Source organism: Vipera ursinii (assembly GCF_947247035.1).
Source record: "Vipera ursinii genome assembly, chromosome: 9".
In the NCBI taxonomy this organism is placed as follows: Eukaryota; Metazoa; Chordata; class Lepidosauria; order Squamata; family Viperidae; genus Vipera; species Vipera ursinii.
The window spans coordinates 20,894,710-20,922,687 of NC_139523.1; the positions used below are offsets into that span (position 1 = coordinate 20,894,710).

The window sequence follows — 27,978 nt, forward strand, 5'->3', positions numbered from 1 at the left end:
GTTCCAATTAGATTTTGCCCTCTCCAGTTAAGATTGCCTTACAAACAATTTATCTGTTAATCTACCAATTAAAGACTGATGCACAGAAGAGTGCTGATCTCTCAGGTTACCAAGGAGGCAATTATTTTAAAAAGAGCAGTAAAACACTCACAGTAACACAGTAACACACACACACTCCAAATTCAAAGTCTTGTCCTTGTGGTGCCAAATAAATATGTGAACAGAGGAAGGCCATTTATAATTACACCTTAATTATACAAAAGAATGCTAGGATTAGTACAAGATGAGGATAAACAGTCTTTTGCAAAAAAAGAATATATTCAGCTTCAGTAAATAAAGAACTTTATTTTTAAACTGAATTCCATTTTAATGTTTCTTGCTCGCAGCTGCCACCTAGGAAAGAAGAATAAAAGCTATTCTACATCTATTTGCATATTCAAATGATTTATGAGTAAGTATAAAAACATGTACACAACTTCCCAGTATTCAGAGGGCCTCTTCTCCCATTAAAGAACACTGCCTTAATTCAAATGCCATGCATCTAAAGCAAGAATTCTTTAATTCCAATCTGTTTTTTTATGTCGCTTTGCTTTTGATTAACAGACTGACAAAAGGTCACCAACACTGCATTTCAGACAATATACTGCAGGGGAAAATAGAAAAATGTGCTGTCACAGGCCGAGAACACCCTATTAATTTATGACCATCGCCCACCAGCTTGCAACACAATTCACCAAGATAGGTAACAGTCTAACTATGCATATTGGTTACATATTTGACTGAATTGACACCTACTTCAAAGCAGGAATTTGAATCATGCTTTGTTGACCAAGCCATAGTGAACCAACTAAATTCTGGCTTTGTTACTTGGTGTCCTGGGTGCTTCTTGCAGATATTTCATTACCCAAACTAGGTAACGTCATCATTGCTAGTAAGGAGTGTTATTCTCAGTTTATATTTTTTTTTAATTTTTGTAATTCTGTATTTTTATTCTTGCCCTGTTCACCGCACTGAGTCCTTCGGGAGAAGGGCGGTATAGAAATATTATTAAATAAATAAATAAATAAATAAATATTCTATTAGCTTGCTCTGTGAATGTTGGTGGGGATGGTCTTAGAGCAGGGGTCTTCAAACCTGGCCCTTTTATGACTTGTGGACTTCAACTCCCAGAATTCCTCAGCCAGCGTGCCTGGTTGAGGGATTCTGGGAGTTGAAGTCCACAAGTCACAAAAGGGCCAGGTTTGAAGGCCCCTGTCTTAGAAGTTTGGTGGTCAGGCTGTTTACTGCTAGCTTGTTTGGCAATTCCTTAATTAGAGTATTGTTTACATGATTGCTGCTCTGACGTTAATCTTGGGAGTCATTTGTGAAATCTTATGTTGCTCGTGAATCATGCTGGAAAGAAAGCCAAGTTTCTTAGGACACATAAATGTCCTCTTCCACAGTCCTGCAAATGCTCATTTGCCGTGTCCACTAAAGGAAGCCACAGTAGCTCTTCTTGATATGGGCCGCTGCAGTTAATTTTCAAGAGTGATCAAGAAAGCGTCAAGATGTTTTGACATTTGAGCTCAACCATTCACTGTGAGAAACACCTGCTAAGTGTGAGAGATGCACAGTCTATATTCTGGTTTTTGTTGAACATGCTCCGTACAATTGTAAAGGGACTCATTTGTAGGAAATAACTCGCCAACAGTACATTGTACACAGAGCTAGTTAACGTGCAATCACCTCAGCACTTTATCAAATGGCAGTGGGGCTGTTAAGAGTGTTTTATTGGGGGCAGATGATCAAGCACAGGCTTTGAGAGCAAAACCGTGATGCAACGTGCAGCTCTTTCTTCTAATGAGATTCATAGAGTGGGGGTCTTTGGGGGTTCATTTAGGCCCCAGCAAAGGCTGCTCGGAAAGACTCCTACAAGTTGCTGATTCCAACTCATTTATTATCTATTTTGCTTTTGCTCGCAAAGCTTTTAAAGCCAGGCTGTACCATTCTTTAGGAAGTAAAGGTCTTTCCTTTGGGGGTGGGAAAGAGAGGCAATCTGCTGCCCTTCAAGTGTTATTGATTTTTATTTCCTGAGTTCCAGTCATGTATCTGATTTTTTTTTAAAAAAAAAAACCTTCTGTAGAATGTGTATTTCAAAAAAAAAACCTTGATGAATGCTCAAGTAGCCTAAGCCCTGCTTTAAATCAAGGGGAGTGAGAAAATATAACAAGATTAATTTCAAGATAATTCTTCCTCTTATCCTCATCTCCTGCCTGGTCTAAATCACAAACTACAGACCTGCTATCATGTCACCCCTAGTCCTTCTTTTCATTAAAATAGACTTATGGCCTGTTACTCAGTGGACTTTAGACCTGGTGTTTCTTGCAACATATGAATGAGTTGCTTTAAGACCACAGATTTATGTACGGATGATTACAGTGAATCATGGTCACCCTCTACTAACACTGCAGTGTAACAATCTGCATATATATGGGTACATGTACCAGAAGCCTTTATGCAATTCTAGTTGTATCGTTTTTTTGCACTTTTTCCTATGCTGCTTCATTTTTAAAAAGCAAGAAAAAAATCTTGACATAATCTACCGGCACCTGTGCCTAAATGTAGGATTACCTAAGTCAAAATTTACCTCATCAAAGGCAATTGATTTAATCTAACAATACTTCCAATATAAGTGAAAACTCATTTAAAAAGATTAATGGGCGGCATGCTTATTAATGCACGCCCCTTAAATTGGAGAGAATTCACCCATGACAATTCACATTATTTACATAATGAAGTCATTTGCAGAATACGATCAATGCATAATTGTCATTAATGAGAATGCACCATCAGTCCATTCTCTGCAAAGAATAGATTCCTTTTATTCAGTCTGCCCATGAATGAATAGGCTATTTGTAATTTTAAGGAGGGAGAAGGGAAGGATGGCCATTTTAAATGCCTCAAGAAAGCTGTCACTTCTAAATCTACATTAATGGGCAAGATTCTAGCATTAATGTTCGGCTGCCGTAACCCTAAGCCTCTTGTCAAACGTCTTATGCAATTGATGTTACCTGTCCAGCAATCCTGTCCAGATCTCTCTGTCCCTGAGGAGTAAGTTTGCGACCTCTGAAAGAAACCAGGGATAAAGATCAGAACCTTCTAAAATTAAACTACTAACATGCACTGTGGATCATTCCGGGTTTTGGTTGCAAGTAATATAGCTGTGCAAAGATCACAATTCAAAAGATTCAAAACATGTGGTCCAGCACCCAGCATTCACTAAGAATATTCTTAAAGCTGATGTATTATATCACAGCACATCACAATTTCTGTGCAATCCTAAATTAAGATCATTCTTCAAAGGGTGCTCCTTCTCATACCACCTGTATGAATTTTGAAGTTTCCCAAGGCTTCCACACTACTTGGGGAAATCGGAGGCCATGTAGATGTTGCTTAAATGTAACCCTGAGCAATTACAGCCAGTGAAGAACACAGGAAGCTACAGTTAAACAATACAGAAGTGCCATAGAATCGCCATTAACGATCTTGTGCGTTCGTTAAGATGGAGCACATTTGAATCTAAGGTCATCATCCAAAGGTACCCACACATGCCATGCAACCAACAGTATCAATATTTAAGAAGGCATTCTACCACACAGGAAAACATACCCTTAACATTGGAAGGGACATTGTTGCTTGGCCATAATACTCTAGTATTATTTGGACTGTCTTTGGAAGCCCTCACGTGGGCCACAAAGGCAAAAGACTTCTATAACTGTCCATCAACAGATATTGAAAGTCACACTGCCTCTGAACACAGAGGTCCCAGTATGGTCTTTATAAACAGATTCCCAAAGATGGCATCCGATGTGTTGTCCACAATTGTGCTTCTTGTAAGCCTGACACAATACACGTGTATTTACTGAGGCCTCCACGTTCTCTGCATCTGGTAGGAACTCACCCATCCTGGTCCTTCTCCACCATTTTGAGCCCTTCCAAAGCCTGGAGCACCCTCCTGGCCACACTTTTGGAACCCCGGCTGAAGTGACTGGGCATCACACCATTGCGCTGGCGTCCCCCATAGATCTTGGTCATGGAGCCGACTCCAGCACCACCCCGAAGATAAAGGTGACGGGCCGTGGATGCTGCAAACGAAAGAAGTCATCACTTGAGGACCTTTTTACCTGGTCATCTCAACCGCAGCCTTCTGGCACAAGAAAGACTGAACCGTTTCCAAAATTTCACAGGACTCAAAGTATCTTACCTTTTCCAAGCTGGACTGCTGCTCTTGAGTTTTCTGGGTAACCGTTCAGAAGTGGTTTGCAAGTGCCCTTTTTCCTGAGGATCCCTGCCTCAACCAACCCAGCCTGGGCCAATCTATTAACGTGAGCCATCTCGTGCCAAAAAACAGCATTTTCAAACCAGCCAAGCCCATCTTCTCATACTGAAGGTTGCTAAAGACAAGAACTCTCAATGCCTGCCAAGATGTTGCATGCCCAAATAAATTATGCTCCTTCAATGAAAGGCCCTAATGAAAGTAATTAAAATTAATGAGCACAGGACCATCAACTGCTGTCAGCCCAACGCCACCTCCAACTGAAGATGTATCAGCGTGGCATCGCTTGGAGACAAAACAAAAAAACTGCATTAGCGCTCTCAATTTTCACCTAGAACCGGGTTCTGCAGAAATGGCGTAGCTGCTATTCACCAGCAGGCAGCTTTTATACGCACTGCCTGCTTTCTCCTTTGAGGCTACTCCACAGGCCCAGACGAAAGGAGAAACCCTGAGGCGATATTCCTGCAACTCAGAAACCTACTTCTCTCCCTTACATTTCACTAGAGCAGTGAGAACAGCAACTTAGCCACGCTGAACAGCCATCCTAACAGCAACAACGGAAAGGAAGAAAGGCAGGGTTTGGACTTCAGGGCGTCTAACAAAACTCTTGCCACTGCAGGGGGCCGTTTGAAAAGCGAAAATATTTGGATAGCTGTCATTTCCTGCGAATGCAAACAGATGTGAGAAGGCATTTTGGTTCCCTGTGAAATAACAGAGCGAGATCTCCACAAAGAGCATCTCCAGGGCTCTCCAATGGCCACGGAACCATCTGAAGTCACGAACAAAGCCATCTTGCGTGGGATGAGATGGAGGCCGCCAAAAGACAGAACAGACTATTGGTAGACAACCAAGCACTTGCTTGCATCCCATCCCGTTTTATAGGCAGGCAAATCAAATGCAAAGGGTTTGAGGCCTGTTGGGGAAAAGATTTCCATACTAGCCAGGAGTGCTGCCCACTCAATGTGGATGGTGGTTGTCCAAAGTATCTAGCAGCGATTGGTAATAGATTAAAGGGCCGACAGAAAAACAAGCCACAAAGATATTTTAGAATTAATTGAGGCTTTTTATGAGACATCATATTAAAGAGCTGGCCAACAAAGCATCTGTGTTTCTGATTGGCCCCCAAGTTATAAATGCTTTATAATTATGGGCAGAGAAGTCAATTATCTTCTTGATTGATACCATTAGCAAACTCTCCAATTGCTAGCAAGCCACAGAGAGCTTACTGTAAAGCTGCAGCCTTTTGCTTCACATATATCCAGCGGTAGAGATTATTTCCTGGGAAAATGAGAAAGGATTCTGTTCCTTTCATTCTTCATCCCTCCCAGGACACGCAGAGACCAAGGCCTAAACCAGGCAGTTGTGAAGGTGACATAGAGGACCGTTCGTTGTCCCAAAAGGCAGTAAAGAGTTGCTTCAAACCCTGCAGTATCATCAGAAGGCAGAGGCAAAAAGACACTCCCAGGGGCTGGATTAGAAAAGTAGGAATTGCAGCGTTCTGTCCAGCAGTTTCTTCCAAAACCATTATTTATAGACTTACTCTAGCAACGGCATGTAAACCAATGTTATTGCTTAATACAAGTGAAGGCTAACACTAAAGCCAGTTTGATATAATGACTAAGGCACCAGGCCAGAAACCAGTTCTAATCCTGTCTTAGGCACAAAGCCTGCTGGGTGACCTTGGGCCAGTCACGCAGTCTCTCAAGCCAAGGAAGAAGGCCATGGCAAAGTACTTCAGAAAATTTTGCCAAGAAAACTGCAGGTTTTCATCCAGTCACCAGAAGTCAACACTGACTGAAACACCTCAAAACCAGACACTATTCAGCATTGCCCCACAGCAACTGCTCCCCTGTACTATTGCCAGTACCATGGGCCCATTTTATAGGATGAATGATGTACTAGATGAATTCAGTGGTTACAGTAAGCCATGATTTTAACCACAATCACGGTTTTATTTATTGCCACGCACAGATGCTGAGCAGTTCACATATACAAAACAATAGTATTTATCCAATTTTGAAACCGCCCATCCACCTCACCTCAGAGTTTTGAACAAGCCACTGTACCACAGATCCATATAAAGTGCTAAGCAACTGATCCATGTTTTAAAATCACCAATGGCTGATTTGCATGCCAGGCTTAGTCAAAAACCAAACATTTGCCTTTGTTTGTGAAACACCCTTCAATTTACAGTATGGCCTGTCGTTGCATGTTAACCAGCTAGTGAAACTAAGTCATGAATTTTACTACATTTGCCTACTTTCATCTCTCATTCTACTTGTCTTTCCCTTCTGCTGTACGTTTCTTAGGAGGATGAACTTATATACTAATGCAGGGCTGGGTAAATTATGGCAACTTTACAACTTGTGGAATTCAACTCCGAGAATTCCTGAGCCAGCATTGCCCCATGAAAAGCACATTGCGCCGTTTACCTATAAATAATTTCAACAATAAAGTTCACTTTGGCCCTTCTTACACAAAGAACGAAGGGACGCAGTGGCTCAGTGGGTTAGGACGCTGAGCCTGTCGATCAGAAGGTCGGCAGTTTGGCGGGTTGAATCCCGAGTGCCGCGTAACAGAGTGAGCGCCTGTTACTCGTCCCAGCTTCTGCCAACCTAGCAGTTCGAAAGCATGTAAAAATGCAAGTAGAAAAATAGGGACCACTACGGTGGGAAGGTAACAGCGTTCCATGCGCCTCTGGTGTCTAGTCATGCCGGCCACATGACCACCAAGATGTCCTCGGACAAACGCTGGCTCTTCGGCTTTGAAACAGAGATGAGCACAGGCCCCTAGAGTCGGAAACGACTAGCACGCATGTGCGGGGGAACCTTTACCTTTACACAAAGAACACATTGTACAAAAATTATAATTAGCACAGCACTGAAATTATTTCATTCCTTACCAGCTCTGGTATAAAACCAGTTCTCATCATATGGAGCCAATTCTTTGTGCTTGGCTAGTTTGACTGTGTCCACCCATTCAGGTACCTTTAGTTTACCTGACCTGCAAAACAATTCAAATACCAGTTATGAGGACTGTGAACTGCTTCCTTCTCGTTTCCAAAAAGGTGGTTCAAAGCAAATGGGATGCAAACACAATACTGTAACTTTTTTCTGGGATGACAAGAGTGATTGGAGAGGACTGCTTTAAAGGGTTGCAAACATACAATAAGTGTCTTAAAATTTAGGCAACTTATTCATCCGAATATACTCATGAAATAATTCAAAGGGAAAACAGTTGAAGCACAGATGCACTAAAGCTACTACTTGGAAGAAAGCAGTCATGTTCTAAGATAGGATTTTTTAAAATTTGAATTACTCAACTTGTATGGCAACTACCACACTGACCAATCAAATCCCAAATGTAGACAATGCTTTGTGGACTGAAATACCAACAAAAGCACACGGTTGTTTACCCAATTTTTTAAAAAATACAGGATGCTTTGGTTTAAATGCCTGTTTCACTGTAAATTTTACTGCATTGCTATTTGTCAATAATTGATTCACACACATATATGCGATTTGTACCCCATGTTACTATCCAGAATGTACTTAAGGCAGTTATTAGTATTTTAGAGATGTGCAAAACGGTTTGTGCATGAACTAGTCTACACATGAAGCATGAATTATTCCACACACACAAAACAGCTAGTTTGTGGTGGTTCAAAATGAAGCATGTTTGGTCCAGAAACCAAAATGAAACAGAATTTCAACTTCTATACTGAAACAAACTGTTCTGGAAAGAAACAATGACTGGAGAGGAAGGGCAGGAAAAGGCCAGGAGCATTCAGCAATGGCAGTAAAGGAGAAGCAAGAGACAGGTGCTGGGGAAAAAATTGGGGGGGGGGGCCTGGCTCAGGAATTCTGGGAGTTGAAGTCCATGAATCATAAAAGAGCCAAGGTTGCCTACCCCTGTTATAGGATATCAGCAATGTCGTTGAGAAGAAAGAGAAGGACATGTCATTTTGGGAGTCATGAAGAGGAAGGCCCATATTGAGCACATCCCTACCCAATCCCTAAAGATGTTTTTGTTTAGAAAACCAAATTTATAAAAACCATTTTGTTTGGAAATAACAGGTGCAAATATTGAACATAATCCTTTTACTAACCCCACAGCAGATTAACAGGACACAAACTCGTATTTGCATACCAGCTCCATTCTGGTATGATTAGTTGCATGGAAGTATACTTTTAACCACCAATAAATCTGATTCTAGTGAGAAGAAATATGCTTTTCTTCCAACTATTTATCCTATTCACAGGCCACCAAAATTAGAGGGTGCTTCCAAGTCCCTAAGCATTTCCTGTCTGGCTTTACAGGAATCATGGTTTCTAACACCCACCCCATTGCCTGAGTGATTGCTATTGCAAAAGAACTTTTTTCTTTTACTTAAGTGAATTTTCCATCAAAACCATTAAAATATGCTAAGCAAGAATGCTTTAAAGATTAATATAGACTCAGAAGAGAGTGCTACCTTTTTGGGGAAAATTCAACTCACTACATCTGAAGTCCAATTTGTACGTGCTAATTAATTTTTCACACAACTTACTTTTTGAGAAAGGCTGCAAGGGCCCGTACAAACTCCTGCTGGTTGACGTCTTTTACAGTTACTCCAGGCATCTGCAGAGGGGGTAAAATATATCATCTCTCCAATTTTAAAAATAATAATCAGTTTCCTATTTCCTATTGAACCACCACTGCTGAGGAGAGGCCAGGACAGCACCCCTCACTTTCACAATATTTGTTCGTTTGTTTATTACCTGTTTATTAATATTATAATTCCTAAGGCCGCTCGGCAGTTACCAGGAATAAAGCATCCCCAATAAACAGTATAATATACAAGTTATAACTATTGGAGCAACCAAGCAAAAATAGACAGCTCCACTGCCAGCAGTATCCCAAGCTGGAGAACACCCATATTGCCCTATCTTAAGGTTCAGAAAAGAAATTTAAGTTTGCTTTTCCCAGAAACCCCTTTGAGGCAACTGGCTTCAGAGCGAAAGGGACAAGAATTTTGAACAGGTGACCAAGGATTGCAGTTTGTAATTCTGAATCCTACATCTGCTATTACTGGAATTAATAAGTAAGAACCATTATTTATATGACTTCTATTACACTGAGCTTAGACGTTTTAGCATCTGTAGAATGTCTATAGAGCAGGCTCTTTATTCTTTACATTACTCTACAGCAGATCATACTGTCCCTATTATCAAAACCCTTATCTATTCCTTCCCACAGAAAAGAAAGCAAAACACCGCATCATAAAATATGATTTTGTTGATTGTGTTAAGATTGTCCAAGTCCCTCCGTTTCTGGTTTCAATTTCTGCGAGTATCGTTTCCACCCCAACTTTTTAATCAGAAATATATATATATATATACTTAAAAGTAACAGATTTTTTAGGGGTTGTTTTCGAAGATACCTAAAACATCGGGCTTTAATAATTTTTTTGTCTTCGACCTATGAAGTCTGTTTTCCCTGTTTTGTTAACTTCTTAAGGGTCCAGGCATCGAATACTACTGAAAATAGATGATAGATATAAAGATAGAGATAGAGAGATAGATAGATATAGATTAGATGGATGATAGAGAGATAAGAGATATAGATTTATTTATTTATTTATTTATTTATTTATTATATTTTTATACCGCCCTTCTCCCGAAGGACACAGGGCGGTGTACAGGGCAATAAATACAAAAACAGAATACAAAAGTTAAAAGCGATTAAATAAATGCCCAAGGTTAAAACAATAATTAAGATGTATTAAAACCCCAACCCTAACCCATCAGACCAGGTCAGACTGCTCAAATAGATACGTAATTTTCTTCTCAGTAGCCGCTTCAAAGAAACAACCAGCAGGAATAGTGGTGATATTTAAGATGCTAAGCTTCCCCAAGGTTGTTTTTTTTAAAAAAAAAAAAGACGAATGTCAATAATATTAAAATTTCTGATCTATAAAAATGATCTTTCCTCGCAGTTATGCAGAAACATAAAATATGACTGATGTACAGTCAATCCAGTCAAACGAAGGTTTTGATTCTCGTCTCCCCACGTGTTTTTTTTTCATTTCCAAGCGTCCCCCCCCCTTATTCCTCGGTTCCCTCCCACGCTGCCACATGGCCCACAGGCCAGGCCCAAGGGAGGCTAGGCCGGAGCACCGAGAAAAATTAGGGAAGCCGAAACCGGCCCCATTGGGGGTGGGGTGGGGTGTCAGCCGGACCCCCGGACGAGCCACGAGCCGCCACCTCGCTCACCGTGTTGCCGCCTCAGCGCTACCGGGCAGGAAAAAGAACGCACGGGGCTGCCCACCCGCTCCTCGCAGGGCTCCAAGCGTCGCGAGGTTTCTCTCGGCCAATGGTCACCTGCGAGACTTGGGCCTTGCCCAATCACGGGTGGAAGGCGGGGAGAGGCAGTGACCGCGCGATCTCCCTCCAGACGACGAGAACGGCTCGCGAAGCCGGAAGTCGCCGAGGCAATTTGCCCATCGAAGGGCGGAAGTCGATTCAATTTTTTCTTCTTCTTCTTCCTGTTTTCCTAATCTGGATAATAAGTTTCTTGATTCTGTTTGTTTATCTGGGTTGGTATTCCCTTGATCTTCCTTTTCTAAGCAATGGGATCTATTGTTGCTGGGGTTCTGTGATAAATGTTAAAGATCTCCCCACATTCCAAAAGTACGATTGCTTAATTTTTTTTTAAAAAAAAATATCTGTTTCGAATTTTTCTCCTTGCAGCTGCCAGGGTACAATTGGTGCAAAAAGAGATTTTCTTACCCTACTAATATTTGGGGAATAAGGATGTCAAGTTCTAAACATGGCTAGACTATCCAAGGCACAGAGTGAGGCCCTTGCCTTAAGCTGCAGATTGGGAAGGGCAGAGAAGATTGTGATTTTATTGCCGTGCCTTTGGGTGTGAACCTTGACTTCTCCTAAACCAGGAGTGGGGAACCTTGGCTCTTTTATGACTCGTGGACTTCAACTCCCAGAATTCCTGAGCCAGCTATTTGGACTTCAGGAGTTTTTTGTTCTAATTTGTAGAGGAACTCTTCTGTGATCCATGACCGGGAAGTGGCTGTTTAGCAAAGGAAAAGATAACAAAGAAGAATGTTGCCCCAGCTGGAAACCCCTTCAGAGAAAGGACTGAAGATTGCCAAGGAACTCAGAAGAAAGAATAAGAAATAGAATAGAATAGAACTTGAAGGGACCCTGGAGGTCTTCTAGTCCAGCCCCCTGCTCAAGCAGGAGAACCTATACCATCTCAGACAGGTGATTGTCCAGTCTTTTCTTGAAAATCTCCAGTGATGGAGCATCCATGATTTTTGGAGGCCAGCTGTTCCACTGGTTGATTGTCCTCACTGTCAGGAAGTTTCTCCTTAGTTCCAGGTTGCTTCTCTCTTTGGTCAGTTTCCAACCCTTGTTTCTCGTCCTTCCCTCTGGTGCTTTGGTGAATAACGTGACTCCCCTCATCTTTGTGGCAGCCCCTCAGATACTGGAACATCGCTATCATGTCTCCCCTATTTCTTCTTTTCTTTAAACTAGCCAAACCCAAGCACCACAGCCGTTCTTCGTATGTTTTAGTCTCCACGCCTTGGATCATCTTAGTTGCTCTCCTCTGAATTTTTTCCAAACTCTCCAACACCTTTTTTGTGATATGGTGACCAAAATTGGCTGCAGTATTCCAGGTGTGGTCTTACTAGGGCTTTGTAAAGCGATTGGGCAGTCTAAAAGTCTCTACATTTCAGTACATTAGTTAACACAACAGCATGAAAGTGATTGCTGGTGTTCTTCAAGCAGTCGTCTTCCTCCCCTGTAACAAATGGCTTAGGCAGCCTAAGGCCTCTGTTTGAGGAAGGCCTCTCTTTGGTGTGAGGCTGATGTCCCCTGGATCACCCCCACACAGCTCTTTGCTTTGGAGGGCACCCAAGTAAGTGACGTAGGGCTGGGGATATAGGTAGTCCTCAACTTACAACTGCAATTGAGCCCAAAGTTTATGAGATATTTGTTAAGTGAATGTTGACCCATTTTACGACCTTTCTTGCCTTCATTGTTAAATGGGTCACTGCAGTTGATAAGTTAGTAACACGGCGGTTAGGTGAATCTGGCTTCCCCATTGGCTTTGCTTGTCAGAAGGTCGCAAAAGGGGATGACATGGCCCTGGGACACAGAGACGGTCATAAATATGAATTTTGATCATGGGACCTTGGGGATGCTGCAGCGGTCATAACTGTGAAATAGTGTCATAAGTCATAGTTGTCAGTGCCGATTTAACTTTGGATGGTCATTAAACGAACTGTTGTAAGTTGAGGACTACCTGTGCACGTGAAGGCAGACATTGGTATCCGAACAGCGCAGTGGAGAGAGGATGAAAGGCATATCTGGACTGTTTTACGGAGCAGAAGATCTTGGAGTAAGCTGCCTGGTCATATGTAAACACCCGGTTCCCAGGTTGGAAAGTTAAAAACTGGAGTGGTTGAGTTATCTAAAAGGCCCCATGAATTACCTCCGGCCAGGAGAATCTATGCTATTGAGGGTGAAATGGAAGTAGTTGAGGATTGATAGCTTTTCCTAGCAACTGCCTGGAACCAGCTTTATTAAGGGCAGCTGCAACAGATGGAAATCTATAGGCAAATCTGGCCAGCTAAACTTCCATTATTGATTTATGCCTATTAGCCCTGGGAGGCTCGCAGCCTCTGTTGGTAGAAAGTTAATAGGGAGAACAACATCACAAGCCAAAAATGCTGGTGGTAAATTATCTGTGGAATGAAAGTTGCAGGGTATCCCGAGCATTGTAAGAACTGGAGATCAATAATTCAAATGCATGTTTTCTGGCACTTATTTCTCCTTTCCTTTCCTTCTTTCCTTCCCCCCTCCCTCTCTCCCTTCCTTCCTTCCTCCCTTCCTTCCTTCCTTCTTTCCTTCCTCCCTCCCTCCCTTCTTTCCTTCCTTCCTTCCTTTTTACGTCCTCAAGATAACGATAAGATTTATTGCACCGAATGTTAAACCAAATCAATTTCATCTCTTTATTTAAGGGTCTAAAAATAGGGGCCAAGCTACCACCTTTGTTTAAATAATGGGCTTATCGACATTCACTGATGTCCATTATGTGCCTTAATGTCGCAATATTCAATAGCTTTGTGCAGTTCAACTCCCTCGCTTTCAATAATTGCTTTGTGGGTGGAAGCGATTTTCCCGTTGCTGTCTTAAGTGGGCCTTGGTCTATTGCATTCAGCTGACGACACCCCAAGCAAACAAAGCACACAGACAGAAATGGGTAAATTATACATTCTGCACCATTAGAAAAGTGGGGCTATTTTGTCCTCATTAGCTTGTTCAGAGCTAGCATCAGCAGGCATCAGCATCAGGGCTATTCAGAATAACAGAATCACAGAGCTGGAAGGGACCCTGGAGGTCATCTAGTCCAACCCCCTGCTCAGGCAGGGGACCCTATGCCAATTCAGACAAATGGCTGTCCAGGCTCTTCTTAAAAGCCTCCAGTGATGGAGCACCCCAACCTCTGAAGGCAAGCCGTTCCACTGATCAGTTGTTCTCATTGTCAATAAATTTTGAGCAACGTACATTCTCTTCCTCTTTGCTGTTGCTCTATTTACAAGTTGTCCTCAAATTATGACTATGATCTAGCCCGCAATTATGATCCGAAGTCGTGACGATCATTAAGCGAGTCATCGTGTGATTGCGCCCAATTTTACACTTTTTTTATCACTGTCGTTCAGCAAACATGTTGGGGCAAATGCCTTGAACATTAAGCGAAGGGCACAGTCGTTAAGCAAACCCATTATTCACTAGGGGGAACTTTTTGCCAGAAACCAGAAGTAAACTCCACTTTCCAGAAAAACCATTAAAAATCACAGTCAAATGACCATAGGATACCACTAATAGCCATACATGCAGGCTGGTTGCCAAATACATCCCAAATACAGTCATGGGAGCATGTGGGGAAGGCCAGCTGTTGGAACTTTGAAGCTGGATTGTAAGTAACTTTTTTGGGTTTTGTTGTAACTTCAATCAGTCATTAAGCAAACGGTCGTAAGCCAAGGACTATTGTACTTGCTTCCCTAAGAATTAGGAGGAGGACCAATCACTTACTGTTCCTTCTTTTGCTCGGCAAAGATATCTTAGGTTCAAGAGGCAAGCTCTTCCAAAAATTTTAATCAGCACTGGATTGATATATTGCTTATAAATCTTGCTTTTTTCAAGAGAGGAACAGGCAACATCTGTATTACTCCAATGAGTATATCTGCTAGCTACACAGTGACCACCTATTTAACATAATTTATAGCTTGACCCCAAAAGAAATAAGGTTAGAATTAATCTGGCTAGCAAAAGATATTATACTATATAAGCAAACACAATTGGATCTGATGTACCTTATTGTTATTTGTTTTCATTTAGTTAATTGGTCAATGTAATTGTTTCTAATGAATAAAACAAATACATATTTTTCAGGCTTAATTAGGCTTTCAAGGGATTGCTGATCTGTCTCTTTTCAATTATCGTTGAGCGCTGCAAATATTTTAGGCTATTCCTTATTTTTTGCTCAGCAGTACATTGCAAAACAAAATGGAGTTGAGTCTTAGGCTCTGAATTGCTCTGTTCCCATCAGATGCTGCCAATGCGTGAGAACGAAGACAGGGAAAACCAGAATGAATGTATTTCTTGGATCCTTCCTCTATTTCATATTTACCCTTTTTTATACGGTGGGCTTCAATTGTGGATTGCAAAAGGTACAGAATCTGAATGCTTTGACCACCAAGAACTAAATGTAAAATCTCAGGTCACCATCATATTAATTAAGAATTAAAATGCAGGTTATCAACTTTGGCTTTTTCAAGATGAATTTTGTCTTGGATGGATAACTAGGACAGCACTTAGAAAAAAACATATTGCGGTCTATTGACACACCTTGGCAGGAGTGCTTTTGTTCAACATTTCACACAGCCTGCTCTAGGATATCACACACATAACATATACAAGTAGCCTTTGACTTACAACAATTTGTCTACTGATCATTTGAAGTTGCAACGGCATTGAAAAAAGCGAGTTATGACTGTTTTTCAGACTTACAACCATTGCGGCATCCCCGTGGTCACATGATCAAAATTCAGACGCCTGGCAACTGAGTCGTATTTATGATGGTTGCCGGGGCCATGGGATCCCCTTTTGTGACCTTCTGACAAGCAAAATCAGTGGGAAAGCCAGATTCACTTAACAACTGTGTTACTAACTTAACAACCGCAGTGGTTCACTGAACAACAAAGCAAGAAAAGTTGTAACACGGGGCAAAACTCACTTCACAAATGTCTCCCTTAGCAACAGAAATTTTGGACTCCGTTGTGGCCGTAAGTCGAGGACGACCTGTACAGAATTCCCCATTTTTATTTTTATTTTCCAACGGATACTTTCTGTTCTGTGACAATTAAGCATGCCTGCTCCATGGGCAAGCGTTGGCTGCTGAAGATTCCGGAAGGAAGTAGATGTCTCCTGTGGGCTGAGTTTATTAAGTTTATCTATTTATCGATGAGATTTTTTTATCCTGCCTTTAAGTTACTATAAGTAACTCAAAGCGGCAAACATGCTTAACAGTCCTCCTTCCTCCGAATTTCCCCCACAGAAAACCCTGTGAGGAAGATTGGTCTGAGAGAGTGGGATTGGCGCAAAGTCGCCCAACCAGCTTTCATTCCTAAAGCAGGACTAGAACTCACAGCTTCCTGGCAACTGGCCCAAAGTCAAACAGCTGGCTTTGACTCAGCCTTCTATCCTTCCGAGGTCGGTAAAATGAGGACCCAGATTGTTGGGGGGCAAGATGCTGACTCTGTAAACTGCTTAGAGAGGGCTGTCAAGTGCCGTGAAGCGGTAAGTCTAAGGGCTTTTGCTATTTGATGCCTAAGGCAGGTCTAGAACTCTCAGTCTCCTGGTTTCTAGGCCAACAGCTTCACCACTAAATCAAATTGGCTTTGCTTTGTTTTTTTCCTGTTTCGGTACATAGGTCTGGGCATCTCAGCTTCTTCCAAGCAAACCATATCTTTCTTCTTGTTTCACCCTGGAACCACCGCAAGGAATGCACAACGCTGTTAGTTTCATCCTTTAAAAGTCATTCAAGAATGGTGCTTTCTCACTTCGGCCTGAGGATGGACTTTGGAACTCGAACCACAGCAGGTCTTCACGGAAGGCCAGCGCAAGACTCGATAGAGGAACACCGACCGGAGGGCCAGCCCTACGTTTTTCTTCCTCAGAGCGTAGACCAGCGGGTTGGCCAAAGAGTTCAGATGGGAGAGCAAGACAGCCAGATGTTCCAGAGACTCGTACTGTTCACAGCTGGGACACAGCAGCTGGATACAGTAGATCAGGTGCAGCGGCATCCAGCAGATGAAGAAGACGCCCACCAGGAGCAGAAGGGTGCAAGCCATTTGCATCTCCTTCCTCTTGGCTGGCCACAGGGGCCGCGACTGAAAATGGCCTCGGACGACACGAAAGATGTCGCCATAGATACCCAGCATGGCCGCCAAGGGCAGCAAGGTGCAGACTAAAAAAATGAAATAAACCAGAAACTCGGGGCTAAAGATGGAGGCGAAGGAACAGCGGCCCAGATGCTCGACGTGGCCGTGACCGTAGCTCAGAGTCTCGGGATCGCGATAGGCTTCAGAGAGCAGGTCTCTGGGAGGCTTATCCTGGATGACAAAAACGAAGACGGCTTTCTGGAAGTCGATGGCCATCGTCTTGTTTCTGCTATGTCCGTATTGCTGAAACTGGTTCCATCCCATCATCGGGGAGAGGCCAATCAAGAGGGACAGCAACCAGCAGAAGGCCACGATGATCAGCACCCAGCGCTTCTTCACATGCAAGGGGTAGCTGTCCAATGAAAGACATTCATGAGGATCTTTGGATGGGTAGAAAGCAGAATAACAGAATTGGGAGGGACCTTGGAGGTCTTCTAGTCCAACCCCCTGCTCCAGCAGGAAACCCTACACCAATCGTGGCAAAACTTTCAGAGACCGAGTGCCCAAACTGCCACCTAAAACCCACTTATGTATCGCAGGGTGCAGGGTGGGCGTGGCCCACTAGAGGAAAATTCCACTTAGGGTTGGGGTTAGGTCCCCATGAACTCATACAGGAAAATGGACATCGCCAACAAACCCGGAGTGCCTGGGTATGGTTAGGAGGGCACTTACCTTTCTAGGCTGCCCTATGATTCCTGGTAAAATACATGGGAAAATCCCATTGGAGGAAAATTCCACTTAGGGTTAGGGTTAGGTCACCATGAACTCATACAGGAAAATGGACATTGCCAACAAACTTAGAGTGCTTGGGTATGGTTAGGAGGGCACTTACCTTTCTAGGCTGCCCTATCTAGTTTTCCTGGTAAAATACATGGGAAAATCCCATTGGAAGAAAATTCCACTTAAGGTTAGGGTTATAATAATAATAATAAGATGGAAGGGACCTTGGAGGTCATCCTGCTAAGGCAGGAAACCCTATACCAGGGGTGTCAAACTCAATTTCATTGAGGGCCGCATCAGCATTGCGGTTGCCCTCAGGGGGCCGGGTGGGTATGGCCAGGGTGGGTGTGGCCTACTGGGTGGGCGTGGCTAGAGTACGTATGGCCTACTGGGTGGGCGTGGCCAGCTCTACATCGTTCTCATCAAGGGTGCCTATGGGGACCTGGGCAGGAGTGGGACAGATCTGAGGGTCTCTGGCAGGAGGAGGGTCTCTGGGCCAGGGCCAAGGCAGTGGGGGCCGTTCCCTCACTGTTTCCAGGATGGCTTCGTGGGCCACATGAAACCACTTTGCGGGCCGGATCCGGCCCCCGGGCCTTGTGTTTGACATGTCTGCCCTATACCATTTCAGACAAATGGCTGTCCAGTCTCTTCTTAAAAACTTCCAGTGTTAGGGTTAGGTCCCCATGAACTCATACACGAAAATGGACATCACCATATATATATTTTTTGCACACAGTGGCTGAGGCTTAAAGCGAAAAGGTTTTATAAAACCCAGCTGAAGGCCTAGAGGCAACAACATGCTTGCTAACAGAGAAGGCTCTGTGTGCCACCTGTGGCACGCATGCCATAGGTTCGCCACCACGGCCCTACACCATTCCAGACAAATCAATGTCCAGTCTCTTCTTAAAAGCCTCCAGTGTTTAAAAAAAAACCTGCATTGTTAAAACCTCCAGCAGACACAGAACTGCTCAGGGTGCCTGGTAATCAGGTGGCAATATAAACTAAATTAATTAGTTCTTAATTATAATTAATATCACAATCAGTCAATTGCAAAAGGCAGCTTTACTTCGAACAACTTATATCCTGTGACACTACTTTTAAGAATATTAAATAACAACATCTGCCTATCCCAGGTCCTGGCTAGGGAATTCTGGGAGTTGAAGTCCACACGTGACTTCAACTCCCAGCGACTTGTCCTCCAGCCACTAGTGATCTAGTTCATAAATCATGGTTAGACAATGTAATGTCTGAACTGGTGCTGATAAATTAGTTCGATTCTTGCCTTCTCTTAAATTAAAACAAGAATGCAATTGTCCAAAGGAGAGCCACTTAGAAAACTGTTTTGTAGGGGGTTTTTTTATCACTGTTGTACACCATTAAGCTTTCCTCTGCCCTTACAAGCCAGGCAGATACCCAATAAAATAGCTAGCGACCAATTTAAGTGGCTGAAAAACAGATGATGTTTACTGGGTGGATAACAGCTTTTTCCCATCCTCAAGACAGTTCATCCTGAAAAAGACAATCTTGTTATTGTCCCAAAATACAAGATGATAAAATATATAAATGGCATTGTTAAGAAGAGAGAATTGATTTGAGACCAAATATTCTTCGGGCACAGCCATTCTTTTTTTTTTTGTCGCACAGAATGATCTCAGCTATGAAAACAAGCAAACCAAGATGAGTTGCCCTCAATTCTCTAAACAGAAAGAGAGGGAAGATTCACTACAGAATCCTCGACTTAATGACCACATGGAGAACAGAACAGAATAGAACAGAACAGAACAGAATAGAATAAAGGAGTTGGATGGGAGCTTGGAGGTCTTCTAGTCTTCAAACGGTTGTCCAGTCTCTTCTTAAAAGCTTCCGATGAGCCCAAATTTATGCACGAAATTTCCATTGCTAAGCGAGACAGCTGTAAAGTGAATTTTGCCACATTTTCCAACTTTTCTTGCTACGGTTGTTAAGCGAATCACTGCAATTCTTAAATTAGTAACACGGTTGTTGAGTCAATCTGGCTTCCCCATGCCTTTGCTGGTCAGAAGGTTGCAAAAGGGAATCACGCGACACCACCACCCCGGGACGCTGCAACGATCATAAATACAAGCCAGCTGCCAAGTGTCCAAATTTTGATCACTTGACCATAGGGATGCTGCAATGGCCAAAAGTGTGAAAACCGGTCGTAACTCACTTTTTTCTGTGCCACTGTCATGATGGTCACTAAACAAATGGTTGCAAGTTGAGGACTACCTGTACTCCAACCTAGAGAAAGGTCAGGTATTTCCAAAGGCCTGTTTTCTGTCTTCTTCACCTGAATGTTCTCAAGAACATACGTTCTTCCCATGTTTTTACTTGAACAGTAAAAACATGGGAAGAACGTATGTTCTTGAGAACATGTCAAGAACGGTTGCAGGAACTGAGTATGGCTAATCTAGAGAAAAGAAGGGTGAGGGGGGTGACATGATAGCGGTCTTCCAATATCTGAAGGGCTATCACAAAGAAGAGGGGGGTCAACCTGTTCTCCAAAGCATCTGAAGGCAGGACAAGAAACAATGGATGGAAACTCATCAAAGGAGAGAACATGGATCGCCATGATAGGCAAACCTGCTCGCTAATGTTGGTGCTTTGAATCCAAGATGAAAATCCATGCTAAACTAATCAAGGAGAGAAGCAACCTGGAACTAAGGAGAAATTTCCTGACAGTGAGAACAATTAACCAGTGGAATGGCTTGCCTCCAGAAGTAATGAATGCTTCATCAATGGAGGCTTTTTAAAAGAGACTGAACAGCCACTTGTCTGACATGCTATAAGGCAGAGGTCCCCCAACCTTTTGGTCACTAGGAACCGGTTCCGTGAGAAAGGTTTTTCCATGGACTGGAGGGGTGTGTGGTTTCTCATTCTGTCTGCATCCCACAGATGGGGCTTCACTTGTTTGTGTGGCCCAGTTTCTGGCATCCTATGGCCCGGTGCCGGTTCACAGACCAGGGGTTGGGGAGCCTTGGTATAGGGTCTCCTGCCTGAGCAGGGGGTTGGACTGGAAGATCTCCAAAGTCCCTTCCAACTCTCTTCTCTTCTCTTCTCTTCTCTTCTCTTCTCTTCTCTTCTCTTCTCTTCTCTACTCTACTCTACTCTACTCTACTCTACTCTACTCTACTCTATTCTATTCTGATTGATTGAAACATGTTCCACTGGCATCTGCAGAATCTCCATCCGGATAGCCGTGACTATGGCTGACCTCTCTCACACACACACACACATTCAAGCTTCACACACTGGGATTCCAATCCAAGAACATGACTTGCCTGTTGGGTATCTTGAGCTTCAAGTGAGTATGGATGGCTATCACCAACAAGAGGAGGATGGAGAACTGGGTGGTGACCAGTGGGAAGCAGGTGAGGAAGAGGCAGGTGTAGAAATACAAGGTATACTCCATGCTGAGCACCATGGAGAAGGGGATGGCTACAGCACCCACACCCAGGTCAGCCACCGCCAAGGACACAATCAGATAGTTGGTGATACAGCGCAGTTCCTTGTGCAGGTAGATGGTGAGACACACCAGCAGGTTGACTGTGATGATGGCCATGGCCAGGATGCTCTCAAGGACCACAAAACCAATATCCATGGCAGCTCTTGTTCTTGGGGATCATCTGACGGCCAGGTCACTTGTTCTTGCCGAGAGCTTGATCTATTCCATCCAAATATCTTAAATCCAAAAGGCCCGTCAACATCCACCTACCTCTCTGACTTCTGCAGTGTGAAACCTTAGCTTTTTGCTTTCCATGAGCAATAAGAGAGACCGATCTCTGTTTGCTGAGTGCATTGCCAACCCATAGATCAGATCTGTCATGGGCACGAGATAGCTTTTCATGTGAGATAGTGCATTAACCTCCGTGTATTAGAGATGTATTTCTAGAGTAAACCAATCAATGTAAGAGCTTAAGTGGATTGGGGTAGGCAGAGCTAGAGATAATAAAACAACCTGAACTGAAAGATATGATTTGCAGGGGGAGGTTATCATGCCAATTCTGGGATTAAAACTTCCCTTGTATTAAACATCTACCTTTCAGATATAACCAATGAGAAAAGTAGAGTAAAATTAGAGTTGTGGGTGTGAGTGTGTAAATAAGCGCAAAATAATTGGGCAACTGCCTTGTTTAATTGCCCGATAACATCAAGGTTGGTAAACCATGCATGAATTGATCCTGGCTTGCTACCATCTTCAAATGACCTATTGTTTCTATGCAGTGATAGATACACTCCAGGGGTCTCTGGAGGATGGGGGGGGTTCCAAAAAGTCAAGGTGGCAGCCATCACGATGTGAACTAAGCTCCTCTTATTTATATGCAACACATAAAAATAGGAGGAGCATTGATCTTGGCTTGGTAGACCGTTCCTTTTGGTCCCTATTGCCCCATACCATTATCTCTTTTTCCTAAGCAGTCTTACTTTTGCCGCCATCTTTTGTCCATTTATTTCTAAGAGGCAACTTGGTCTAGTAGTGGTTAAAGAAACTAGGAGACTGTGAGTTCTAGTCCAAATCCGCCTGGGTGATTTTGGGCCAATCACAAGAAGATGGTGAGTTCTAGGCCCGCCTCAGGCATGAAAGCTGGTTGGATGACTTTGACCCAGTCCCTCCTTCCCTCAGACTATCCACCTCACAAGGTTGTTGTTGTTGTTGTTGTGGGGAAAATAAGGGGAGGAAGGAGTGTTAGGTGTGTGTTTGCCACCTTGAATTGTTTATGTAACTTAGAAAAGCAGGATTAAAAAAAAGAATAAATCTAATCTTTCCTTTATGTACCTCTTTTTCTCCTCCCATTTTTATTCCTCATTTCTTTACCACTTTTGGATTCTCTTCTGAGAGTAATATTTTTTTTAAAAACACCAAAATTTCAGTTTGCCTTTTGTAAATGAGGAGTGAAAATTGCTCAAAATAACACACAGTGTGTGTGTGTGTGTGTGTGTGTGTGTGTGTGTGTGTTAGTAATCCAGAAGGTGTCCAGCAAATCATCTACTTTTATGAAACTGAATAAACAGACCTGGAAGGGACCTTGGAGGTCATCTAGTCCAACCCCCTGCTCAGGCAGGAAACCCTATACCATTTATGACAAATGGCTGTCTAGTCTCTTCTTAAAAACTTCCAGTGTTGGAGCATTCACAGCTTCTGGAGGCAGGTTGTTCCACTGGTTAATTGTTCTCACTGCCAGGAAATTTCTCCTTAGTTCTAGGTTGCTTCTCTCTTTGGTTAGTTTCCATCCGTTGCTTCTTGTCCTGCCTTCGGGCGCTTTGGAAAATAGCTTACTCCCTCTTCTTTTGGGGCAAACCCTGAGATTATTGGAAGACTGCTGTCATGTCACCCTTAGTCCTTTCCCTTCTTTTCATTAAACTAGACCTACCCAGTTCCTGCTGAATAAAAATCAGCTTCTGCAAAAGAAAGATGTAGGAAATCAAAATCAACATCTGGCTGTGGTTTCGCCAGAAGCAACTTGCTGGTCTTGAGGGAGACGATGGAGATCTAAAGAAGGTCCCTTGTCTGATAAAGCTGTTCTGTTTTGGGGGTTTTTTCCCCCTTTCATTTAAAGCATGTTGCTTAATGGCACTCTCCAGGTGTAAATGAGTTTCTATTTTTTTCTCTCATTAGATTCAGGTTAACTGCTTATTTTTTTAGTATAGGCGCAGACTGCGGAAATGGACGACTTGCTTTTGGCAAGCCTTCCCTTCCACAAATGAATTCAGCACGTCCCTAATGGCCATTCCCCCACATCAGGTGCCTGCCTAAATTGGAAACCCCCATGCATTCTGGCTCTTTTTCCTAATTATTGAAGGAAAAATACAGCTCATCGGGGAAAACGTGCACTAAAATCTAAGGCAAGCTTGTTAGGAAGATTCTGGAGGTGGACAGATCTGCACAGATTGCTAACTGCCTTTCCGAGAAACAGGAGACCAATTAGAATCAGCCGGATAATCCCACTACCAAAATTGGCAGTGAAAAGAAAGGGTGGAGGGGAATTTCTCCATAATTCCCATGCCTATGGCTTCATCATGAATATATTAGGATTTCATGGGTGGAGGGCCTTCTTGCACGCTTTACAAATAATAGCAACAGTCCTCCGGAGACTTTGCAAGCTGCATTGATTAAAGGGTGTGGGGGGAAAATCAGAGACATATATAAGGGACTTCTCCGTGTCACCAGCGGCTTACTGCAGGCGGGATCATAGACTGGAGTTCTTCCAGTTTGCTTTTTTCCCCTTGCGGTAGGGAAGGGCAATGCTTTTTTTGCAAAAGAAAAAGGTGCCGGAACTCACACATGTCATACAACCCACCTTGCCTACCGTACAAGGTTCCATCCAAAAAAGGTGCCGGAACTCCGTTCTGAGCATTCTATGAGAAAAAAGCCCTGAGGAAGGGACTTTAAAAGGATGGGCTACCTTTCTTGGCTGTGAGCTGTGCAGAGAGCACTAAAGTGACAGAGGATCATGGGATATATGACATCGATGCATTTAAAGATAAAAGGTTTGCCCTGTCCAGTAGCGTCCGGCTCTAGGCGGCCGTGCTCATCTCTGTTTCTTAGCCAAGGGAGTCAGCGTTGTCTGAAGACAATTTTGTGGTCACATGTGGCCGGCGTGGCTACAGCCGAGGCGCATGGAATGCTGTTATTATTTTCCCAGTTGAGTGGTACCTATTTATCTACTTGCGTTTCCATGCTTTCAAACTGCTAGGTGGGCAGGAGCTGGAGCAAGGAACAGGAGCTCACTCCATCGTGCGGCGTTCGGATCTCAAAACCCTGGGCTCTCAACTTTCTATACGTTTAAAGAGCAGGAAAACTTACAACCCGCAGGAGAGGGGGAATTCAAGATACCTGTCTTCTCTTCAACAGAATTGTATTTGGGATATAGAGGGCTGCAGCATTTAACAGCATTGACCCGCAAGAGGTGACCCGCAACACTGGGAGTTTGTCAGCCTTACTAGGTGGAGCAGACAGGAAACATGACTAGTTGTCCTAATTCTGCTTTATTGCAAAGCTACAGAATCTTGCAAGTCTGAAAAGATGATTCTCCTGTCTCCTCTTTTAGAGTCTAAGAAATTAGAGGAAGGGTCCTTTCTAAGCAGCTTGCTCCATCCACTACGCAGCTGTGGGCGATGGTGTCTCTTATCTGATTGTTTCTTAGACAGCTTTTCTTGGCTCTTTTTTCCTAAGATCTGTCCCACATGCTATGACAGGGTCTCCGATTGTTCTCCTTTGGAGACGGTGATTTTTGGTTTCACAGTTTCAAACACTGTGTTGAACTTGAGCTTATCCAAGGATTTCCACCGCCCTTTCTCAACTGGAACACTTTCCAAGGAAGCGGGTTTCAACTCCCAGAATATCCTGGACTTATGCAATTGAGGTTATGCCTCCTCCTTCAAAAGGTCGACAAATCTGCAATCAAGCCAGTCCAGAGGTAACGATCCAACATCCCTCAAGGGAATTGTCACCTTGATATGATTGCCCCACCCAATACAGACCTGGACTTGCAACTGCGCATTTAGTGACCGTTCAAAGTTGCAACGGCACCGGAAAAAAGTGACTGACTGTTTTTCACACTTATGACCATTGCAGCCTTCCCTTGGTCAGGTGATCAAAATTCAGAAGCTTGGCAACCAGCTTCTATTTATGACGGTTGCCATGTCCCAAGGTCAGGGCTTTTTTTCTCATAGAACGCTCAGAACGGAGTTCCGGCACCTTTTTTGGATTGAACCTTGTAGGGTAGGCAAGGTGGGTTGTATGACATGTGCAGTGTATGCCTCCCAGCATACACAAAGGACAGCACAGCAGGAGGCTGATGGTGCAGATCAGCAGAGGGGCTGGACAGCTCCCGGCGATGACTGCTCACTCAGGATAAGCCTAATGACTTAAGCTGTTGACAGCCCCAGGCATGGTCAGCCTGGTGGGAAGCCAGGATCTACACCCATTGTCACCTGCACTGGCAGGAAGCCCAGGTTTGAACTGATTGGATGCCATCCACCTGGGCAGGTACAAAGAGACGCCAGGCTTCCCTGTTTCCCCAGTTCGTTCTGTTCAGAATAAACTCATCTTTACCCCAGCTCTGTGTCCGTCTCTATGTGAAGCACGCGACTTTACAACATGTGTGAGTTCCGGCACCTTTTTCTTTTACAAAAAAAAAAGCACTGCCCAAGGTCATGTGATCAGCTTTTGGGATCTTTTGACAAGCCAAGTCAATGGGGAAGCCAGATTCATTTAACAACTGTGTTATTAGCTTAACAACTGTGGCAATAAAGGTCATGAAACAGGGCAAAACTCACTTAACAAATGTTTCACTTAGCAACAGAACCTTTGGGCTGAATTGTGGTTGTAAGTTGAGAACTATCTGTGTGATATTTCTTGCAGCCAACTTTCTGCCCTTGAAATATTTTGGATTACCGCCTTTGCTGGCCTTTAAACCCTGCACACAAAGGGAGTATCGACAGGGAGGAAGCTATTTTAAAGTGATAATAACAACCCTTGAAATAATACTACCTATGTACAATTTAGAGGGACGCGGTGGCTCAGTGGGTTAGGACGCTGAGCTTGTCGATCAGATGGTCGGCAGTTTGGCGGGTCAAATCCCGAGTGCCGTGTAGCAGAGTGAGTGCCTGTTCCTCGTCCCAGCTTCTGCCAACCTAGCAGTTCGAAAGCACGTAAAAATGCAAGTAGAAAAATAGGGACCACTCCTGTGGGAAGGTAACAGCGTTCCGTGCGCCTTTGGCGTCTAGTCATGCCGGCCACATGACCACGGAGACATCCTCGGACAAGCGCTGGCTCTTCGGCTTTGAAACGGAGATGAGCACCGGCCCCTAGTCGGAAACGACTAGCACGCATGTGCGGGGGAACCTTTACCTTTACCTTTTTTATGTACAATTTTGTTTCCCAATGTAATAGACAGCATTACCAATTGATCTGCAGCCAGCAGAGGGCAGTGCAGGATAGGAATTTTGTCTGCTTTATTTTTCAATTTCACATTATTATTTTTCTTTTGTCTCTGAATCATTGTTGACCTCTGACAACCTCCTACGCTAATTCCTGCATTTTTATTGCAAGGTTGTTCAGAAGTGGTTTGCCATTGCCTCCCTCCTAGGGCTGAGAGAGAAGGCTGGCTCAAGAACACCCAGTTGGCTTCACGCCTAAGGTGGGATTAGAACTCGGGGCCTCTGAGCTTGTGTTTACTATTTTGTTTTGTTGTTTTGTTTTTTAAAAAAAAAGCAGTTGAAAGTTTTTGGAAGTTTTTCCAATCGCTCTGATTACACCCAAGCTGGGCAGCCAATAAAGGAAGGGGGGGGAAATACGGAGGAAAGGAAAAATGAAGAGTATATTTATTTACAGCTCTTCTTATGCTGCTGCTGTTTCCCCCACCTGGAATCAGCAGAGGATGATGCTTGCTCTCCCCACTAAAGGTTTTTGTCCTTCTTGTATTGCCTCTGATCCCAATCGCTTGCAAACCCGTTTTCCCGCCATCACAGTGGATAGCAAACGCTTCCCAGAGGATTTCCTTTAAATGTTACAACCAGATGTACATTGTGCCCATAAGGAGCTACCTGCCACCTATTTCGGAACCGGTTTTTGAAGCTGCATGGAAGAACACGGGGGGGGGGGATTTTTCATCACATTCCCAAGATGGCACCGCAAACCTTGAAACAGTCTGTTTCAATACAAAAACATGATATGTAATGATGTGATGGCTGAATGGGATACAATATGCACACTCAGCTGATTGGGCTAATTAAAGGAACTATTTATTTATTACATTTCTGAATTGCTCACCTCACTTAAGTGACTCTGGCCAGATTACAAGAGCCACTATAAACACATGACCAAAACAGGATTAAAAAAACAAGATTGAAAGGCACAGGTTAAAAGTGGAAATCAAAGCTTAAAACCTTCAGGAATATGGATCTGAACTATGCTTAGGGAGTTCTGGTTTATGAAGCTCCTGCAGTGGAAATTGGCTCCTCACTCATCTGGTAACACAATAACACTAAAGCAAGTACTTAAAAATCTGCATCAGTGCTAGGGGAATTCTGGCAATTGATGTCCACATATCTTAAAATTGCCAAGGTTGAGATACACTGAACTACATTGCCAAGGAAAGCAAAGAGTTTTTAGCCTTGATGTCAAATATAACACCCACCCACCCCAAAATATGATTTAATACATCAGGATGAAAACAAACAAACAAGTGGGAGTTTTAACATAAAGCCTGAACTCAGCTTGTGACACCCAATGAAGCCTCTTGAAATGCTAAAGCTCAAATATTATTATTATTATAAATATCTTAAAGATGTGTCCTTAAAAGTCTGAGAATGATTTTGCACACTATGAATTTAAATTGACTGAACGTATCTAAACCAACTCTAGTAAGAAATGCAGCCAGGTCATTTTCAGGATGTAAAAGCAACTTGA

General features: G+C 43.3%; 2 protein-coding genes across 3 annotated transcripts; both read right to left on the minus strand.

The window, feature by feature from the left end:
* Positions 1–325: 325 nt before the first annotated feature.
* Positions 326–10,662, minus strand: RPS19 (ribosomal protein S19). Of its 2 annotated transcripts, none has more exons than XM_083369231.1 (6): positions 10,570–10,662; positions 8,865–8,935; positions 7,218–7,318; positions 3,941–4,124; positions 3,051–3,105; positions 326–393 (listed from the first exon to the last, which is right to left on the minus strand). In XM_083369231.1, exons 2-6 carry the CDS (start codon positions 8,933–8,935, stop codon positions 367–369), a joined length of 438 nt encoding a protein of 145 aa, XP_083225357.1. In that variant the 5' UTR covers positions 10,570–10,662; the 3' UTR covers positions 326–366. The 2 variants fall into 2 exon arrangements, with proteins under 2 accessions (XP_083225357.1, XP_083225358.1); XM_083369232.1 differs by lacking the exon at positions 10,570–10,662 and adding an exon at positions 9,738–9,814.
* Positions 10,663–16,424: 5,762 nt separating this feature from the next.
* LOC310644823 (adenosine receptor A1-like) lies at positions 16,425–21,165 on the minus strand (the record flags this gene model as incomplete). The annotated part of the gene is made up of 2 exons (XM_083370135.1): positions 16,425–17,178; positions 20,846–21,165. The coding sequence occupies 2 exons, from the start codon at positions 21,163–21,165 to the stop codon at positions 16,425–16,427; spliced, it is 1,074 nt and encodes a 357-aa protein (XP_083226261.1).
* Between the last annotated feature and the right edge of the window lie 6,813 nt (positions 21,166–27,978).

What these genes read in the sequence shown, in the direction of transcription:
- RPS19 (XM_083369231.1), bottom strand. Translation starts at nt 8,935, where the DNA reads ATGCCTGGAGTAACTGTAAAAGACGTCAACCAGCAGGAGTTTGTACGG. An exon ending in CTTGCAGCCTTTCTCAAAAA is followed by an intron (nt 7,319 to 8,864) that starts GTAAGTTGTGTG and finishes ATTGTTTTGCAG; the next exon opens with GTCAGGTAAACTAAAGGTAC. An exon ending in CTGGTTTTATACCAGAGCTG is followed by an intron (nt 4,125 to 7,217) that starts GTAAGGAATGAA and finishes TTTCGTTTGCAG; the next exon opens with CATCCACGGCCCGTCACCTT.